This window comes from Canis lupus, chromosome 23, assembly GCF_011100685.1.
Source record: "Canis lupus familiaris isolate Mischka breed German Shepherd chromosome 23, alternate assembly UU_Cfam_GSD_1.0, whole genome shotgun sequence".
NCBI classification, from domain to species: domain Eukaryota; kingdom Metazoa; phylum Chordata; class Mammalia; order Carnivora; family Canidae; genus Canis; species Canis lupus.
This window is the reverse complement of record NC_049244.1, coordinates 26,332,188-26,353,646: the sequence shown is the minus strand read 5'-3', so window position 1 is coordinate 26,353,646 and position 21,459 is coordinate 26,332,188. Positions and strand designations below refer to the sequence as shown.

The 21,459-nt window shown below is 40.5% G+C and overlaps 1 protein-coding gene across 1 annotated transcript in view; it reads left to right on the top strand.

Annotated features, from left to right (window-relative positions):
• The window catches only part of PLCL2 (phospholipase C like 2), a 185,828-nt gene that overhangs the window by 158,671 nt on the left and 5,698 nt on the right, over window positions 1-21,459 (top strand). The window contains 1 exon segment of the mRNA XM_038570754.1: window positions 9,315-9,424. Within this exon segment, the coding sequence (XP_038426682.1) occupies window positions 9,315-9,424 (110 nt within the window).

The window sequence follows — 21,459 nt, the reverse complement described above, 5'->3', positions numbered from 1 at the left end:
GGATTATGGTGTAAATGCCCACATGTCAGCAGCACACACAAACTTAAGACCCCTGTGGTTTTGGGGCAGAGTGTATAGTTTACAAAGGCTGTATATTTTAATGGGTGCTATATGTAAAGTAGTTGGGAAAATAACCAGATACAGTATTTTGTTTTTAAGATACTCTGAAGTGCCACGAGACACGGGCAGACTGCACTTATTAGGTACTTTTAATATTGCTAATGAATCATCCTCTTGAATGAGGTCCCAAATAGACCTGTGTTATATGGAATTCCATCTTCCAGGAAATATGTCTCACTACACCTACTTTAGGAAATTTGAAATAAATTAAAATATAAATAACATATTTCTTATGTCACCATTTGAAAGATTTTGCCCTTGCTTGTGGTTTCTATTTTCAACACATAAAAAAAAATATTTTCTCACTGGATGTGTTTGTGAGCTTTTTAGAGCAGCAAAGTAAATTTTCTGTTGAAAAACTAATCTTTAAGTATTTAAGTTTAAGATCAATATGTCTCTCTTAGGAGTATTTTTTTAAATTATACTTGTTTCTAAAAATATTTAGCCTTGTGCTGCATGTTGTATTTTAGATTCATATCATTTAGATTGGTAGAGAAAATCCCAACCAGAATGTTTGAAAGGTCATCTGCTTTATGTTTGGCAAGAAGAAATGGCATCCATTTCAATCGAAGAGGAAATGATGCCATGTTTCTGACTGAGTCTCCCTTCCCTTCCAGGCAAAAGCTTCTTTTTCATATCTTAGTATTTATTGTATATATCATATATTTTTAAGTTTTTATTTTATTTTTATGGCTGGCTGGTTTTCATCTAAGTTTATCTGTGATAGGAAGCAGGAAACTTAATAGAGGCTACTTCCTACATCCCATTCTTTGCAGTTTTATAGTAACGTGTTTAGTTAATTTAATTATATCATTCTGGAAAATTTACACTCAGTTATTAATTTTTACAAACATGATACTTAATCTTTCAGCTTTACCTTTTATTTTTGGTCACTAAGCTTTAAGCCCTTCCAGAAAGAAACTCTTTAAAATATTTAGGTTATAAAGTATTTTGAAATAATAATTGGAAAATAATGTGAAACCAATACCTACCAATATAAAAAACTTAGCTGTTTAGATTTTCAAGAGATGACATGGAAAGAAATGACAGCTCTCCAAAATGTTCTTAACTTTAAAAACAAATCATATACTTTTGTGTGGCCATACCAATTTTTAAATTTAATATTATAGTTATATAAATGGAAAGATTAAGTGATTTATGCAGTCCCCACCATAGACACATGGCCCTGTTTGCTCACATGGCCTGTGTCTTCCATTCCCTTAGACCAGAACTGACTGTACTCTCACAGAAATCACCTGAGTGATTTCTCTGCTGTTGGATGGCCAGCTATTCATTTCATTAATTCTCAGGTTCATTACCACCAAGAAAACTGAGCAGATTTTCTTCTTGGTTAACATTCTTGAAGAAAAATGACTCAGATCTTTTCCCTGGGAACAGAAACTTGGGGTCATGGAGTCAGAGGAACCTAATTGTAGGTGCTTTGGCACAGAGTAGCCAGGGCTCAAAGACAATCCTTTTGGCAAAAGAGTGGTCACAGCAGACCTGGCCAGCTCTGTGCATGAAACATGACCATTTGCTGCTTTCTGGATTATTTCCCCCAGGCTTTGGTCCGTGTTCCCATGCACTTAATTGGATTTGCGTAATATATACTCACAGTCTTCAGATTTTAATGCCTTCAGACACATCATGTATTTTGACTCTTAAATAATATAGCCCATTGCAATTATAAAGCATGTCATACTTTGCAAAGGTCAGTTTACCTAGTTAGCATTGGTTTTTCAAGTGAAGTTCATTGAAACTTACAAAGATTTCCATTTCTTTGAGCAAAATTAACTGTTACCTCTTGTCTCACTTGGGTGACAACATCCTGGTGGAATTGAGGCATCTTGATTGCTTCCTCTACCTTAATAGTTGCCCCTAAATGTTACAAATGTTAGCCAGGCTGTGTTTTATTTGAGGCTCTTGTAATGCTACTTAGTGTAAATCAGACAAGTATATGAGACATTACTAAAGAAAGAAAATACAAGATACTGTGAACAACCACACATGGCTCTAAAATATACAAATTTATGAATAAATTGTGTTAGTAAAGTATTTGGAAGATGCTGGAAACACAACTTGTTCATGAAAGAAAATACGACTTGTTCCTGAAAGGAAAAAAAGATCCCACTTCTTATCCCCTCCTTATTATTGGCCCGGCATCTATTTTTGAACCCATAGATTGTTTTCACAGTGGGAGTTCTTGTCACTAAGCAGCGGTAGGACACGTGCAAGGACCTGCTGCCTCACTTCTCTTCAGTGCCTGCCTGTGAGCTTTCTGTAAGTTCACTGCAACCCTCAGGCCACAGAAGCTAAGAGCCATGTTTTGTAAGAATATTAGAACCCTTTTGTCTTAAATCTGCAATTTAGAAACCTCCAGATAATGATTTTCCAGATGGTCACAGAAGAAATTTTCTCAGAATCAATAAAATTCTAATTATTTTCAGAAGCATGTAGATTTTTTTTGTTTTGTTTTTGTTTTGTTTTACCTATGATTCACCAATGAGAAATACTTGGGTTTTAGACTAAAAGCTCTCTCTTTCAGCCCTGTTGCCCCAGGTGAGTAAACAATCTCCACAGCCAGCCATCTCGGTGCTGGTGGGGCCGTGTGTGGCACCTGCCCTCACTCTGGTGTCTGCTAAGGGGATGACAGCAGCAGTGTTCTCCTTTTACTTTCTCAGAAGCTGGTTTGGGTGGTTCTGCATCTTCTTATCCTTTTAAGAATCCCAGAGCAGTGGGGCTTTCACTCTAAAATACTGGTAATATAGACAGGCAGATAAAAGACGCCCTGCTAATTGGTAAACAAGGAACATGCAAACAGTGGCTATTTACTTTGTGTAATTGCAGGTGTCAGTTTGGTTTACAGTGTAGTTGCGAAGAAAACAGAATGTAAAACTAATCTCCGTAGGCTAACACAAGAATTGCTACTAGAAGTGGCCAGGGTCTCTAACCAAAGTAAGAGGAGGCGGAGGCATCCTGAGGCCCGGCCTGCACCCTGGGTGGAGTTGAGCTGTGTGCTGGCTGCTGGCATGCCCTGCGTCCCCAGCTCTGTGTGCTACCTGCTTGCTGAGGCTGGGAGTTAAGCAGTTAGCCTCTCTTTAATCAGAGTCCAGTGTTCTTACTCCTTCATTTAGGACACTAAGGCTGGCAGAGGTCAAGAGCAGGAAGTGATGATAAAGGACTCCCTGGCCACCTTGTTATGTAACTTTCCTCTATAGCAATTCTGTATTGCTAACAATTTTACAGTAGGTTCAAGGGTAATCAACTCTACCTTACGGCATATTTATTATCTGCTCATTTTCCATCCGGTCACTTAAGTGAAAACACAGAACAGACTTACTCAGGTTTTCAGAAAAATTAGTTTGTCTGATTTTTTATTTTTCAATCCAGTCTTAAATGATCAGTTGTTCGTAATTTATCCTGTAAAATTTTACATTGTAATACACAGACCTTGTAGCCTCCTAAATCTCCCATGCATAGTGTTTTTTCCTAGTTCAAAAATCCTGCTTTGATAGTGTTCCTACAGAGTTTATTTTTGCATTGATTTAAAAAGCAGCAGTTGTTAGGTACCCTTACATCATCATTTTAATGCTGTCGCCCTGTTTGCTGTACTGATGCCTCTAAACTCAGCCATTGTATTCCAGAACAAAACTATAAATATTTCTTTATGAAGGAGCTGCCAGTGAGTTGATAACGTAAGCACTAGTTCCCGTACCTCAGTTTGTTCCCCATACTTCTAGAAATCTGTTTTTTCACAGAATGGTCAGGAACGGGTTTAAGTGATGGGATTACAGATTTAAGCAATGGGTTTTAATAGGGCTCAACACTGCATATAGCCAAATGACCTACACATGGTGTATAATCAATAAATTATTCTCTTACCAATTAGTGGTGTTACTTCAAGTACCAAGAATTACTTTCATTATCTAAAATGATGAGACCCTTTATATCCAACCATTAAAAAAAAAGAAAAAAAAAAGAGTGGCTAGGCAGTCATTAAAAAAAAAAAAAAAATAGAGTTTTGACTGTGATGCCTGCTAACCCTCCCGTCTCCCTCACCCTCCCTGCCCGCTACCTTCCTTCAGGATAGATGGACTTGGCAGTGTCGTAATTCTTACATTTTTCTGAAATGCCCCTCAGATCATGGCCCTCTCAGACCTGCTGGACATTCTCTCCAACTTCATCATCACTTTCATTCTCATTCTCATCTCCTCATCCTCCGAATCTGGTTTTCCTCGGAGTGATCCCCAGCCCCCTTGATGGAAATCTTCTGGGGGTACTTGCTAAAAATGTCTCAGTCTGGACCTGCCACAGGCCTTCTGACTGGGATCCTGGGGGAGAAGCAGAGATCCTGCCTTTTAAACACACGCCCCCAGTGACTCTGTTGTACAGTGAGGTTTGGGACCCACTCCCCAGCATTGGCGTGACTTCTCTGTGAAGCCTGGCTATGATCCTCTTATAGGATCCTCCATATCCTTCGCCACAGTGTCTCTAACAATGGAGCCACATGCTCTTAACGCTTCCTAGATTACTGTGACACCTGCCTAACCGGCTCCTGACTCCTTCCAACTGCAGCCACTGAGGTGCAGCAGCTCCTGGCCCACCCAGGGCTCTTCCCATTCCTGGTTAACACCCTGTCTCCACCCCCCTCACACCGTAAATAGAGAAAAGGAGTTTTAAAACAAAAACAATTTGGCTTCCTTGTGGGCGTTGGGGCAGAGGTGAGAGAGGTGCTAACTTAGTCTCAAAAGTTTTGCTTATTAGATTTTCACCAGCTACTTTAAATCTCACTCTGCTCTTTAGACAGAATGGCATAACTTATGGACAGAAAAGAGGTAGTGCTTTTACATTTCTTAATAAGATAAAGACTTTTTCATTGGGCTAATGTTTCCTTGCTGAAAATAATTTGGAAAATAGGGAGAAAGTTACTTAACATATAACCCAGACAGGTTCTTTGTACTCCATGTTGATGTAAAGAACCAAAAAAGACCTCCTGTGACATGTTAGAGTAGATTTCCTGATAATTTAATATCAGAGGAATAATGCAATTTGCATCTAATATAATTAGATTTCCTTGTTATGTATGGACTGACCCAGTTCAAATGCGTAATCTCATTTGCTGTCCTTCCATATTCCCTTAGAACTGGGTCAGTGCCTGTGCATTAGCCCTTACAGCACTCTGCCTCATGGCATGATTACTGGGTACATATAACCATAGCATGAGATCATATTAAGGGTAAGGACTCTTGATTAGAAATAATTCATGGTAGTTGGAAAACCGTGGGGCATTGGGCTCAGGCAAAACAGTATTCAAATCTTTCTTTCCCATTTCCTTGGGAACGTACTATGGCTCCTCTCCATGTTTCTTCTGTAATATATGTAAAAAGCACCTGGCCAGTTTCCTCACTGGTGCCCCTAGTCCTTGCCCTGGGCTTTGCACATCACAGGGGAGCAGTGAAAGGTACCGTTGTATTATACAGGCCAAGGTCAGAATCCTTTGATTTACTTAAAGAAAAGCAGTATAGGCCTTGAATCAGTGGATTAGCAGGTGTTTTCAAAGATCAGTCTATAAATTATTAATATAAAAATTTTTAATGAAACTGTTGTGTTATGCAGCAAGCCAAATAATGAAATAAGTAACAGTGGGACCCATAGTCTTGGTCACTTTTTAAAGTTTCAGGTTTACATGTATTTTTTTTTCTTTTTGTTGGGCTTTATATTTTTAACATAATTTTTCCAGTCTTCAACGTGTCACCTTTTTTGTGTGCATTTTCAAAAGAATCTCATTAGTAATACTTTTTGTACTTCCCTATGGACTTTGATTGGACCACTGATATTTCATGAAGAGAGAGAGAAGAGGGAATATGTAGTCTCATTTTTTAGTAAACATGTAAAATAGGAGCTTTTTAGACAGCAAGCATATATGTATTCTGCTACCCTTATTTCTTTAAATGTTTCCCTGTTTCTTCCCTATTGTTACCATTTTTTATAATTTTAACTGTTTTTCCTTGAGTCCTCAGTCCTTCTCAAGGCAGCCTGTCCTTTTACTGCCTCTGGCCATGAGTAGATTCTTTCCTTCAGAAAGCTTCTTAAAATTGAGGGTAGATGTTTGTCTAAGCTCAGCATTCCCTCAAAGACCATGCAGGTGTTTATCTTCTTGTTTATAGAGAGCTACTGCCCTACCACTTCTCTTGTGTCTCCTCTCTTTCCTGTATTCCAGTCATGAATTCCATCTGCCACACCTCAGTGATGCTTATAAGGCTATCGTGCCTCCTGACAGCTAGAATAGAAGCATTATGAGTGTTAATGACCCATCCTGAAATCCAGATCTTGCCAAAGCCCAGTATTAAATCTTATCAGAAAGCCAGCACATCAAGGTCTCACTGCTCAGGCTTCACCTGGCCATGTTCTAAGAAGTGGGTCTAAGTCATCACAGCACTCTCTTGGGGGGGGGGGGGGGGGGGGGGGGTGTCTCCCAGATGAGACCAGGGAAAAAGAGTGTGTGGATGCATTTGCACATGCCCATGCATCCAATTAAATGCTATAGCAAAACACCTGGGTTTTGGAACAAGATTGCTACCTACTCATGGTTATTTCTGTTTGTTTTTAGGGTTTTGTTTGTTTGTTTGTTTTTGCAGTAAGCTAAGCCAAGTACATTCAGTAAAAGTCAGAACAAGATTTAGGGAATGCAGCCTGCTATCTGAGCCAGGTCGCCATCATGGTGGAGTGGGTTTAGTTAATCAAGTTGGGATGTTCTCAGGTACCATCACTGGCAAGAGAGAAATTTGGGAAAAGGAGAGTGGTTAGTGTGGTAACTTTCTAAACAATATAATGAATTTTACTGTTCTTTCTTGAAACCAGTTATGTTCTTAAATTTTATTAGCAGGAATTAGAACCATCGTTTCTATTCAGTGAGGGTGGGGGGAGAAGAAAAAAGACTAAATTGGCAGCTTTTACTGTATTTATCATATGTATCAGCTTTTGCTTACTGTTTAAAGACACTAAGAAATAAAGTTGCTGTCAATCACAGTATAAAGAGTTGCTTTGAAATGGTGTTGCATAGAAAGGGAGTTAGAAATTGGAATGCCCAACTGAATAGTAAGTGTTCACAAAAGAGCACAGGAAATGTCTTGTAGAGATTACAACTGCTACGCATTATTTGTAACAGCAAATGCTTTTGAAACAACCCGGTATCCATCGGGGAGCCTGGTTAAATAAATGCTGGTTCATCCACTCAAGCAGTCCACGTAGCTGTTAAAAAAATGAGTGAAAAAAAAAAAAATGAGCGAAGGTGTGCTCTCCACATTGACATGGAGTGATCTCCATCCACTATGTAGTTACATGAGGAAAAACCAAAGTACAGAACAGGGTACTTCTAAACAGTGTACAGAAAACAAAAACCAAGTACGGAAAATTTTTGTGCAAGAAAGGAAAGATCATGGATATACATACACAGTTGCATATATTTTCAAGGAGAAACAATACAGGAAAAAGGTAAATTAAAAACTGCAAGAAATGTGTAGGGGGAAGGGAGGAGTCAGGGTGCAAGACACCAAGAGGAAGCAACGCTTACCAGAGCACACTTGATACGAGGTTTGACTTCAGAATCATGTAAAGCTTTGACATGATCGTAAAACAAATTACATCCATAAAAGTGCAGCCCCATCACACAAACACAGAGAATGAAAAAAACCCACAAAAAAAATAAATGAACCTAATTGGACTTTGTTAGTAACATAACGATATGGAGAAAAGAATTATTTGGACTGATCTTAGAACACAATATTCTTACTGTACATTCTTAATGAGATACTCTTTGAAGACCTTCTCCCCAAATGTAGATTTTAAATCAGATTTAGTAGTCTTACTATTAATAGTTAGGTTGATGTGGTTAGGAATTAAGATTTTCCACCTAAAAGACACAAAATAAGCATAAAATTTTAAAAAATAAGTAAAAACCTTGTACACTTAAATTTGTATTAGAAATATTAGCAGGCACCTGGGTGGCGCAGTGGGGTTGAGTGGCCAACTCTTGGTTTTGGCCCAAGTCATAATCTCAAGGTCCTGCGACTGAGCCCTGCATTGGGCTCCACACTCAGCATGGAATCTGCTTAAAAGATTCTCTCTCCTTTCCCTCTGCTCCCCCCAGTCCCCGAACTAGTGCTCATGTGCTCTCTCTTTCTTGAATAAATAAATCTTTAAAACATAGAAGTATTAGCAATATTTTATTCTTCCCTTTTAAAAATAATGTGTCTGAGATCAGTCCAATGAAAAGGCCTTAGGAAACAATGAAAGTTCCATAAAAATGGGCATTCCTAACACCCAGATTGTGGTCTTTAAATATCATTCCCCACTAAAAGAATCAAGAGGTCCTTGGAGAAATGTCTGGCTCTGGGGCCAAGGTGGAAAATGTACTTGGTAAGTCTAGAGCATCTTGTGCCAGAATGCTGATTAGTCATTCAAAAGGACTTAGGAACCAGTCTGAAGGGTTCCCATTGTCCAGAGGTAGTATCATTGACTGCAGTTCAATAAATAAAATTCCATGAGTTGTAATGGTATGAAAACAAAAGAACCATCATACTACCTCCTGCATTATTGTATTGTTGAGACTATTTTGAATGACAATAGGGAATGTTCATTTGATTAGCTAAATTATGGTAAAGAGTCATAATGGAAATGCAGAGTCAAGGTTGGGGTCCTTGTCCCAGTCCACTCCCCTTCATAATAGGCATGCTGTCTAACCTCAGATTGACTCTCTGTGGCAGGAAGTACATTACTTTGCATTCATTTCATCTCCAGTTACCAATATGGTGTCAGCAGAGCTGACATCTGCCTTCTGAGGTTCCAAAGACCTGGCTTCTAATCCCAGCTCTTCCTCTTGCTCCCCCCACAGCCTCCCATCTCTCACCCTTGCCAAGCCTCAGATTCCTCATCTCTAAAATAAGAATGAGAATGAATGTGCCCTGTTCACCCTTCAAACCCGCAAGGAATGATTGCTGACCTCTAAGAAGCCTTCCGCCTTGCTGAGACCGCGAATTGTCAGTGTTTGCCCTCAATTATTACTTTCTTAACAGGTGCATTTGTGAACTTGCACTGGAGATTGGAATCCTTTTAGCTATACCAAGAAAAATAAGTATTGCCAGTTCATTACCGCAGGTTGGACGTGGAAGTAAAAATACTTTTGTTTCTTTCAGCCATGGAATTCCATGAACACTTGCACAGCATCGGCACCAAGGAAGGTTTGAAGGAACGAAAACTGCAAAAAGCAGTGGAGAGCTTTACTTGGAATATCACCATCCTAAAGGTACGTGGCCACGCTGTTTCCAGTGCTGGTGATGTTGCCATCTTTCTCAGCATGTTTCCCCTTTTTAGTTCAACATATCTTGCATCGTGCGTCCTCAGCCACTGGGGCGATAGCACCCCACAGCAATCCAGTGAGATCTCGGCCCTCAGGAGAACCTGCAGGCACGTGGCTGGGCAGTGCGGCATGGAGACAGCACCGGGGCTCTCATGGCTGGCACACTGTGGCTTCTGATAGGAAGGGAAAGGACCTTGGCTTCTATCCTTGAAGCATCGTCAGGTTTAGAAATGCCTGCTGTATGTGAAATGGATGGCGTGATTACAGTGGGAATGATTGAGAATTTAGATTCTAATTACTCAAATGTCATTTAACTCTTTAAAGTATAATCACAGCCTTAATATTAATATGATCCCAGGACAAAAATAGGAAAGACTTATGTGGGGCATAATTTAAACAAATATGTAAAGGAATTGCCGTTTAAAATAAATTTTCCTTCGAGAGAAAAGCCATCTGTTTGCCTGGCTTGCTTGCTTCCTTCCTTCCTTCTCTCCTTCCTTCCTTCCATCCTCAGCGTGACCATTTTTAAGATGTTATTTTTTTATTATAAAAGCAATACATTATCATTGTTGAAACTGTCAAAATAGAAATGCAAAGATGAACATAGTCCCACTGTTCAGAGGCATTTACCGCTGGCCTTTAGCCATACATTCTCCCTTTTTCTCTGTGCTGCGTATGATGTGACATGATTTTAAAAATAATGCTAGCTATGTACCTTGAAACTTCTGTTAAGTTTTGTCTCAGTGGTCTTTACTTTTCTTCTTCTTAGTGTTTGGGAACTTGAGTAATCTAACACAAAAACATTATTTCACTCTGGATCTTGGATCGCTAAATCTAAAGTACTCTCTGGTATTCACCCTCCAAACTTTCTGCTCCCTTGAAGTCAAAACTGTAAAGACGTTATCACAGCTGTCTCTTTTAATTTCCCTGTTCCCCCTCAAGTTAAAAGATCCATTCCTGGAGCTGACAACAGTTTTTGATGTGATTTAATAAAAAGTCACCCTTCCAAAGCTAGCCAACTTGCATTTTCTCACGTTAAACCTCTACTCATTTTTATAATTAAAATCATTTCTTGACTTCTTAAAATGCTTCCCTTCCTTCACATGTGCTTTCTTTTGTAATCTTTCAATCTTCTGCTTAGAAGTTAACTTTGATAGTTTGCAGTTCAGTAAACAGCAGATAGAAGAATTTACAGTGAACCCGAATTTGGCTTTGTAATTTGCTGACTCACTCCCACTCAGAGATAGGGGTACACAATAAATTTCCTGCGAACCTCAAGAAAAAAAGCACAGTAGTTTAAGCCAGTGGTAGAACAAATGCTCATTTTGCTTTTGTTTTATTATAGGCAAAAACAGACTTTTTTTAGGCAAAAACAGTGGTAGAACAAATGCTCATTTTGCTTTTGTTTTATTATAGGCAAAAACAGACTTACTTTGGTCCGTAAGTCCAAACTTTAACCTGTGAACTATCTTTGTTATTACTCGTCTGTGGTCTAGGAACTGGAAGCCTGGGAATCACCTGGGCGCTTGTTCAAAACGCAGACTCCCAAACCCCACCCCAGATCTACTGAATCAGAATCTGCATTTTTACAAGAGCCCAGGGGATTCTTGTGCACATTAAAGTCTGAGACGCACTTGGCTAAGAGCCACCGAAAATGGGAGCCTGGTGCACATATTAATGAAAAACAGCTGACATAAAGTAATATACCAGATTTTAGAAATAAGTAATTGAAGCAAATAGCTACACTGAGGAAACCTATTTTCTTTTGAGTTATGTCCAGGAGAGAGAATTAACACCTCAGACTTATGTTCATATGGAAACTAACATATAGGACAGGATAATAGATCTTTTTTAAAATTTCCAGTGTATTTGCCCTTGATGGTGTTTGAGTTTGGTAGAACCTGAGTGATTAATGGGGAAGAACTAGAGAGATCTGTGTGTCATTTCCAAGCAATGAAAGGGCTTTTTCCACTCCTGGGTGTTTCACAAGTTTTAATTTTGTTTAAGAGAATCAGTGACCTCTTGGACATGAATTTAGGTCTGAGTTGAGCTACTAGCCTTTTTGGGGCAGGAGGGAGTTGGATCCTTTGGATTCCTCTGACCACTTGTTCTTTGTGGTGAGCTTGGAGAGGTGGCAGCCCTGTAGGGGATGATCTGTCACCCAGAGTGGAGGCCTCCTGCCATAAATTCCTTTCATGTAAGGACATTCCTCCCAGTTCTTATGAATTTTTACTTGCTTTGTTTAGTTTTGCAATTTTAAGAATTGCTTTAAAATACATAAACGAACAAAGAAGAAATGTCCGTTGTGATCACTACACCCAGAGTTATCTACTATTGACACCTTGGCATATTCCAGTCATTTTTATTTTGAATAGAAATTATTCATTTGTTTTTGTAAATGCATCTTCATTTTGCAGAACCTTTTTTAATGTAGAAAAGATAAAAGTTTTAAAATGACCTCAAACCCTCTGAGAAATAACTATTATTAAATGTAGGTGACCTTACTTTGGGTAACATTTTAGATGCATATGGATGATAAATGGATGGATGGAGATACATTTATTGATTCTGAATCATACTTCTTTTTTCTATTTTTGACATCTTTGAAATTGGTATGTATCTTACAGTCCATGACATTTGTGTACTGTATCCTAGTTCAATTGGCAGTGACTTATTTTCTTAATGGTACATCTGACAAGAACTAGTGTCTCAGATATTGTGAAATAAGATACTCCAGTAGATGGAATCCTACTGTAATTACTCTTTTTAATTTTTTTAAAAAGTACTAAGTTTTACCTAGTTTAACAGAAGTAAACCATAAAGAAGCTAAATGAATTTATAAGAAATAAATATCTCACAGTAAAGATGATTCAGCAGTTCATTTAATTTCTTTCATTTAGCATGATGCTTTTTGATATTCATCCATGTTGAGGTGTGTTTCAGCAATGCATTCCTTTTTATTGATGAACAGTATTCTGTTTGATGGCTGTGTTACTCTTTCATACATTCACTGGTTGATGGACGTTTGGATTGTTTCCAGTTTCTAGCTATTGAGAATAAAGCTGCAGTGAGCATTCACATGCAGATCTTTGTGTGGACATGTTCTTGTTTTCTTGGGTAAATACCATGAGTGCAGTTGCTGGGTCATATGGTTAAATGTATGTCAGACTTTATTAGAAATTGCCAAACTAGCCCGTTTAGTATCCTCTCCCCCAGCAGTGTTATGAGTGTTCTGATTATTGCACATCCATGTCAACGTTTGCTATTGTCAGTTTAGCCATTCTAGTAAATGTATAAAGGTTGAACATCTTTTTGTTTGGATTTTTTTAAGCTTTTTAAAAGGATTATTATGAGTCTTAGTCTGGTTTTCTTCATGTTTTTTCTGCTTACTATTTGTTGAGCTTCTTTGTGTGGAATTATAGTTTCCATTAAATTTGGAAAAAAATTTAGCCATTTTTTTCTTTAAATCTTTTTTTTTCCTGTCTTACCCTTTCTCTCCTGCTTCTATAACTCCATTTATACATATATACTGCTTGATACCTTCCCAGAAGTGACAGATACACTATTCATTTCTTTTAAGGTCTTTTTTCTTTCTTTTTTTTTTTTTAAATAGTTTCTGTTAGTTCTACATTTTTTAGCAATATTGCTATATCTTCTGCAGCATCTACTCTCTGCCATTAATCCTGTCCAGCTTCCCACTTCTCTCGTCTTTGTGCTCATCACATCCTCTATCTTCGTGGACCTAGGTATTTACAGTGACTGCTTAAGAGGCCTGCTACTCTGTCCCTCCCATCCTAGCCGCCGTGCCTCCCTGAACTCCAAACTCCCATCTCCTCAGCTCGGTGGGGCCACTGAGCTCTGCTTGGGCTCCACCCACACTGCAGCTGGGAACCCCTCCAAGTAGACACAAACCCTGTTTGTGTGTGTCTTCCCTCAGAACACCCTGTGTTGCACTGTCTGAACATCATTGTTTAATATATTGAATCCAGTTTTCTCCATGTGTGTCAGACCTATTCCTAACTTGTCCCTTGTCACCTCTTTCATCCCACCCTCTGTCCCATCATCTCTTCTGCTCCATCAAACAGAAGTAAAAGAGAAAAGGACACTCCATTTGTGTCTTTCCAATCTGATTGGCTATTGGAAGTTTCAGGATTTTTATGAATTGCCACTGTGAATTCTGTGAATTTTAGAAGTTTATTAAATTGTGTCATACCCTTTTGTTTGTTTGCTGCTTGTGTTGTGTGTGTGTGTGTGTGTGTGTGTGTGTGTGTTTGCTAATTTTTGCTCCTTTCGTCAGGAATGTGGGAAGGAAATTCTGTTAATACATTTTTCCACCCACCAGTGTAATCAAGATGTTCCTCTCCTTTTATTTTCCATTTGCTAAAATATTCACTGAACTGGTGATCACTTTCATTGTTTCTATTTATAACAATTCCCAAAATGGTAGAATTTCATGATAGAAGAGCCCCTCTTTAATTGTTTCCTTTTGGTGCTAAGAAGCCAAACTCCTGCAGGCTAGCTCACAGAAAAGGGATAAGATGCTGGCTCAAGGAAGGGATCATGAAAGTCAGGGAGCCCTGAGACGAGAAGCTGTGGTCCAGCCTCACGGGAGTAAAGAGGTCAGGAAGCCCAGCAGCGCCTGGGCAGCTCTCTGGGGGCCTGTGGCCATCTGCTTTGTCCTCCTCCCTCCGCCAGAGGCTCCTCCTGCTCTGTGACTTGGTCTTGCCTTGGTCTGGCCCTGACTGTACCTTAGCATTTTTTATTCTGAGTCCTCAATCTACTCATATTTCCTAGTTCAAATTACAAAGAGAGGAAATCTCATCGACTTGGCCTATCCTTTTCATTTCACGTCCAGACCAGTGATCCTAAAGTTATAAGCCTCCCCTTTTATGAAATTCTTCTTGGATCAAGTTCTCTACCTGCTTCAATCCACTGTGCCCAAAAAGGTACCATCACACAGCACAAAATACAGCCGTCTTGACTGGCCACTTCAGTTCTCTGTTGCTGTATAACAAACCATGCCAAAACTAACGGTGTAATACAACTTCCTATTTTGTATGACTCTGTGGGCTAGCTGAGCTCAGCTGGGTGGTTTTTCTGCTCCCCTGGTGTTGATCAGGATCACTTATGAGGCTTGGTTCTGGTGGGAGGTGAGCTGGCCTGGACGATCAAGAAGGCTCCACTTACATGGCTGGCATTTCACCAGTGATGGCTGGAGTGGCTAGGTCTCTATCCTCTCTCTCTCTTCCTCTCCCACATGATCCATCATCCTTCAGTAGACCAGCCCCAGCTTCCTAAATGGCTGCGAGATTCCAAGAAAACAAAAGGAAAAGCTGCCAGGGTCCTTAAGACCACTTCCTCCGTGTTTAATTGACCAAAGCAAACCAAGACCAATCCAGATTCAAGGGAGGGGGAAGTGTACTCCTCCACCTCTTAGTGGATGCAGTGGCATGCCTGGACAGGGATGGGAGGAATTACAGGAGGCTGCCTTTGCAGATGGCGTACTGCAGTGGCAAACCGTGAGAACAAAGCATTTTCCCTCAGAAGGGTAGAGGCTTGGCGACACAACACTGTGGAGTCATCAGATCCACCTTCCTGCTGCTTCCCCTAGATTGCCAGCCCTACTCCACCATCATGCAATTTGAGTTATGTTCAGCCATCCAGTATATAGAATCTGAACCCTCTGTAACTTTGCTTCTACCTGCTGGTTACAGAAATACCCTCAAAGCAGCACAGAATTCTGTTCCCTCTTCCTCCAACATCCCTTTACACCTTTGAGAACTATCATTATCTTCTCTTAGACCTCCCCAGTGCAGGTCAGACACGCTCAGCCTATGCAGATTCCAGGATGAGATGGCATCTGATCCCCTCCCCGTCAAGTCCTTTGGTCTTCTGAGGACACTAGTTTGTCAGTGTCCTCCATAAGACAGGGTAGCCAGAATTATCCCCATACTTTGGATGCACAGTGCTCTAATCACCCCAGGGTAGGAGTCGTCAATATGATCTTGTGCATAGTCTGAAAATGATCATACTGTTAATACAGGCCAAAATTATGCTGGATTTTCTAGCACCTGTGTCATATCCTAGACTCAAACGAAGCTTATTATGATCTGCGGTGTTTTCCAGATGAACTGCTGCCAAGCTAGCTCTCCCTGTTCTGGGCCACTCCACCCTCAGAAGTAAGACGAAAAACTAAACCCTGAAAGCAATTAGAGATTTCTTCTCTTTAGGAACATAAGACTTCTGCCAAAAATAAATAATTAAACCAGACGGTTTTTGCACCTGGTAAAACATTAATCTCAATTTCGTTTTTACCCGAGGTGCAGTACTTACCTTGAAGACCTGAACACTAACATTTGTTTCTTGTCCGAAAATTCCTGTGATGGTCTTTGTGTAACTCCTTTTCTTTATTGGTGGTATTATCCTTTAGTTATTTTATGTATTATAGGAGGTATATTATGTTGGCTGTTTTCCTAAAAATCTATAACTGGCTGAAAGCCATTCCTCTATTTGGTGTGTGAAGACTCTTCAGCATAGCACAGAAAACCACGCTACAGTAGTGTCTGTCATTAGGTAGGTTGTGCTTTCTGGTCCATTTAAAACACAGTAAAACCTCAGACATTGGATCCCACTACTGTGGAATTTGTGATCTCTCAGCTAATGTTTAATTATTATGCAGGAGCTGTACTTAAAAGATTAACAGTGCAAGGGAAGTGCTTGTGCATGCTGTTTTTACTAATTTTTCAGGAGCTTCCACGCTCATGATCCTGGCCCTGCTGATTCCTCAACATCCCCTTACTCTGTGCTTCCTCTCTCTACACATCAGGCATACCACCCTCCCCTCTGCTCTGGGTCCTGTTACCTGGAACCCTCTGTTAACCTCCTGTCTCCTGTGCTTAAGTCATGGCTCACTTCCACTGTCTAGAGCTCCCAGTGGCAGCTCCTAAAAACCTTCACCCCACCTCTGCCACCAGACCCACCAGCTCTGTGTCAGATGAAGTTATATCCCACTGCAGGGGGCCAGCGCTCACCACTAGCATGAATTTTTTTTTTTTTAAACACTCAGACAGTATCTTTTATTTTATTTTTTATTTATTTTATTTTTTAATTTATTTGTGATAGTCATACAGAGAAAGAGAGAGAGGCAGAGACATAGGCAGAGGGAGAAGCAGGCCCCATGCACCGGGAGCCTGACGTGGGATTCGATCCCGGGTCTCCAGGATCGCGCCCTGGGCCAAAGGCAGGCGCCAAACCGCTGCGCCACCCAGGGATCCCACTAGCATGAAATTTAAACCTTCCTATGGCCATTTCCATTCTCAGAGAGAGAGATGTAACCACAGTTGGAGCTCAGAAAGCTTAGTACTGTAGAAATCATGCTACTAAGCTATGGTTAGGCCTCAAAGGCATCATTTATTAGAGTCTTAGAGTCACATGTGGAAGTCAGTGTCCTCCTTAGCCCTCTGGCCTGCTGAAATCCTTTCCTGCCCATCTGTCCGGGCCCAACTCACACACCACACCGTTTCCACGGTGTTGCCTGGGAGCCCCTGGGAGCTCTCCACCCTCCATCTTTGTTGAGTGAAATGTAAAATTGCTTTTGAGGTGAGAGACATCTCAATATAAATTGCATCTTAAATGTAAAAATTTAAATTAAACTTTGTATAAACCTTTGAGCACAGCCACCGTGAAATTGAGGAACCGTTGTCAATGTGATGAAATAGCCAAAATATTGGCAAGGGGGAGGGGACCGAGGTGCAAGGAGAGTCTTGGGATCCACCCACCATACCTGTGTGATCCAGACAGACACTGCTTCATACAACTGAAACATCTCTTTGGATTAAGGGAAAAACCAAGGGTTCGGAGCTATGTTTCCAGAACTGTTCTCACACCCTGAGAGCCCCTCATCCCCTTGGCCAGTACCTGTGAACCCATTCTGCTGCAGAGAGATTGAGTTTATATACAGTTCACATTCCACCCCCTTCAACATGTGAATGAACTTGGGGGAAGCCAATAGGACAGGAGAAAATCATGAAACACTCAAGATGAATTTAATGTCCCAGAAAGAGGCATGTGCCACTCTGCTCTGTTGCTCTAACTTGAGGTGACTGATGATCCGGAGATCTTTTTTCAGGTGTAAGACTCACTGAGACTTCAGTAGGAAAAAGGTGTTCTGTAACTCGGATGAACGTGCTACAGCCTTAGCCAGCCACACGGGCTTCTCAGGGGGAGCTGTCAGAGTGTAATGAGGCAGCTTAGAGCCAGGAGCCCCACCTTGTATTGTTCACTCCCTCCTCATTCAGCAAATACGGATGGAAATCTGTATTTCTGTGCTTGGGTTTGTGCTTGGGTTTGAGCGCAGGAAGAGCAAATCATCTGTGGTGATGAAGTGAGTGCATTAGGGATGTGATAGACCTTCCTCTTGGCTGGTTTTAAAGTGTCACAAGGAACATGTGGAACTCAGCTCTTTAGTTTGGGCCCAGTGGTTTAGTTAGTCCAAAAAGAAAACAGAACACACGGAGAAGAGATTGTGTCTGTTTAAGTGTAATTTTCTGTGTAGACTCTGCCTTAGGCAAAGCCCTTAATCTAACTCTAAACTCAGTTTGCTCATCTATTAAAATGGGAATAATAAGAGTACCTCTGGCATAATTGAGACTCTCATGAGATAATGTTTGTGAAGGGCTTAATACAGTGCCTGGCACACAGCAATCATTCTGTTACCAATAGATGTTTTCTGGTCATGAGATGGCGTTAGGGTTTTGCAATTTCCATTCTCTGGTTTGGGTTGCAGAAGATGCTTTGGTGAGAGGCAGCAGAAGAACCCTAGAGCCTCATGCCATCGCCTCTGAGTGATGTACAGGGTGAAGACGTACAGGGTGACAGGAGAAATGAGGGCACGTGCATAGCATAAGGGTCCAGCCTGTGGGTTGGTGCTAGGCTCACGCGGGGTGGCAGTCTTTCTTCCTGCTGACCCTTGGTGCTCTCTAGGTGTCTGTCCTTTCCCTCTGTCCCAGAGTTAGCTTCATCTCTTAGGGGAGCAGAAGGGAGTGAAGGTACCTAGAAGCTGCTCTGTTCCTCTCCGTGTTCTTCAGTGGATAAAGAAGCAGGAAAGAGGCAGCCTAGTCCATTACCATCCAAGCGAACCTTCTTGGGTTGGGGATTTCCACCTTAGGGCAACCCAAAAGTCAGTGTGGGCCTCAGACATGCTGAGGTCAAACCAGACACTGATAATTTACATTCTTCTTTGCATGAAATTGAAAAGTCTTTGACTACCTTTATGCCACCTTCGGACTCCCCAACTGGTTCAAGTGTCCTCTTTTTTCCATCCTTCCCACTGCTTGTAATTTGGAAGAAACATGTCTGCTAACTTCCAGGGAGCGGCAGGTGGCCGTCTTGCCCACTTCAGCTCTCAGCCATGTGGCTATTGCACGGGTTGGTGGTGGAGGTCAGGGGAGTTTTTGTGGCCATTCCGGTCACTCAACCTCAGAAGGAAGGTAGCTCTGTTCTTCTCTAATAGATAGTTGGATTAAAAATTTTTAAAAAGCTTTGGAAAAAAAAAAAAACTGAAGTATAGGATCCCTATTGTTGTAGCTCTAGGTCTAAATAAAAGCAGGAAATTGTGATTGTTAATTTTAGATTCAAACACTATGTAGCACTAACAGATGTGGAAGTATTTTTGAACATATGTGACAAGCTAGGACATCTTTTGTGGTCAGACAGAAAGTTTGGTGCCTGTTGGTGCTGAGTGTTGAGTATGGCTGGGGTGCTGGCTCTGGTGTCTGGACCCGATCTCGGGCAGCCAGCAGCAGGGCCTGAAGGAGCACAGTCAGGGCAGACTCTCAGCAAGAGCCACTGGGATCCAGCCCTGCCCTTAGCTCTGTCTTTTAAAGATTGTTATGAGTCCAAGTAGGAACCTTAAATATTTTGACCTAAGGTTGTTATAACTCTTTCAAGATAAAAACCAAATAGAAGGAGTTATGAAATTCAAAACAGAATGTGTGAAACCAAATAGAGTTTGCGTCACTTAATTGGAAACATTGCAAAGCCAGTTTCGTAGGAGTCTTCAAACCCAGATACCCTGTGTCAGTGGGCGGCAGTGTTTTAAATAGCCTTTGCTCTTTTGAAGTCTTTTGAGGCAATGGGATGTGAACACTGCTATAGCAAACACCATCACCTCTTTCAGAATTGTTCTTTACTCCTGCTGGATGCCACAATCCCGAAACATATCTGACATGCAGTTTTAGATGCACAGAACAAAATACAAGTGATGCAGATAAAGCTCAGCAGCTCTCCAGCCTGGGTTTATGGCCGATAGGGGTCCTTTGTGTCTCCCTGGGCTAGCGCTGAATGCCTCCACTGTCCAAGATGCGGTAATGACCTGTCTGAACTTGGGAAACATAAGATTCAACTAGATAAAGAATTATGTTATTACCACATTAATTAACTTATACATCTGGGGATTTTTGTATTTAAATGCCCCATCATCCTTGGCAGATCTGTATATACTGACGTGGAAAGATTGCCAAGACATGATTTTTGGCAGAAAAAAAAATGAAGAATCTGATTGTTTGATTCCATTTCTGTAAAAATAAAGTAAAATAAAATAAAATACCTATCCATAATATATAGATATATAAAGGCAGAGAAAAGGGGGCAGCACAGGTTTGGGGCACAGCTGTGAAGATTAAAGAGGAGTAAACAAGGTGAAGTGATCAAGGGGGTGAGGACAGCTCAGGGATAGGACATCTAGGGCTGTGGGAAAGGACTCTGATTCTCACTGAGTTATATGAGGAGTCACAGAAGAGAGGACGTGCTCTGAGTGCATTTAATTGCATCTCTCTGGCTGTCATGTTGAGAAAGGAGAAGCAGGATGACCAGTTGGAAGAACATTGCCATAAACTCAGAGAAAGGTGATGGTGGCTCAGGCTGTGGTGGTGGCAATGAGGGTGGAAAGAAGTGCCGAGAACCTATATATGTGTATATATTTATTGAAGATAGAGGCAATGGAGACTACGGAAAGTGAGGGGAGGGGAGGAGTGCAAGGAAAGGAGGAGTCAAAAATGGTACTCTGGGGCCTTTAGTCTTAGTCACTGCAAGAACCAAGTTGTCTTAACCCAAGAGGAGCTGGTTAGAGAAATAGTAGGATATCGGGAACTCAGTTTTGGACAGGTGAAGTCTTAAGAGGACATGCCAAGTAAGCATTTTGAATATAGACCCACTAATTTTTATTAATAAAAATATGAGAGCAGGAATCAGTGAAACTAAAATCAGGAAATTGATAGAGAAAATCAACAGAACTAAAAGCTGGCTCTTGGAAAAGATCATTAAAATCAGTAAGACTCTAGCCAGGCTAACTAGGAAGGAAAAACAAAAAGAGGACACAATTTACTAATATCAGAAATGAAAGAAGGGATATCACTACAGATCCTATGGGTATTAAAAGGATAACAAAGTAATATGATGAACAACTCTATTCCCACAAATTTGATAACTTAGATGAAACATCAATTTCTTGAAATGCACAATCTACCAAACCTCACACAAGAAGAAACAGGCTATTGAAATAGACCTATCTCTATTAAAGAAGTTGAGTGAACAATGATAACCTTTTAAAACAGCACCAACGTACATGGGTTCACTGGTGAATTCTATTGAACATTTAATGAAGAAATTATACCAGTTTTTTTGTTTGTTTGTTTTGGTTTTTTACAATCTCTTCCAGAAAATAGAGGCAGAGGGAATATTTTCTGGTACCTTCTATGTGGCCAGCATTATCCTAATACCAAAACCAGACAAAGATATTACAAGAAAAGAAACCTACAAATTAGTATCTCTTATGAACACAGATTCAGAAATCCTCAAGAAAATACTAAAAAATTGAATCCAGCAATGCATAAAAAGAATTATACAGTATATCCAAATGAGATTTATACCAGGTATGAAAGGTTGGTACAATAATCAAAAATCAATTAATTTAATCCGTCACA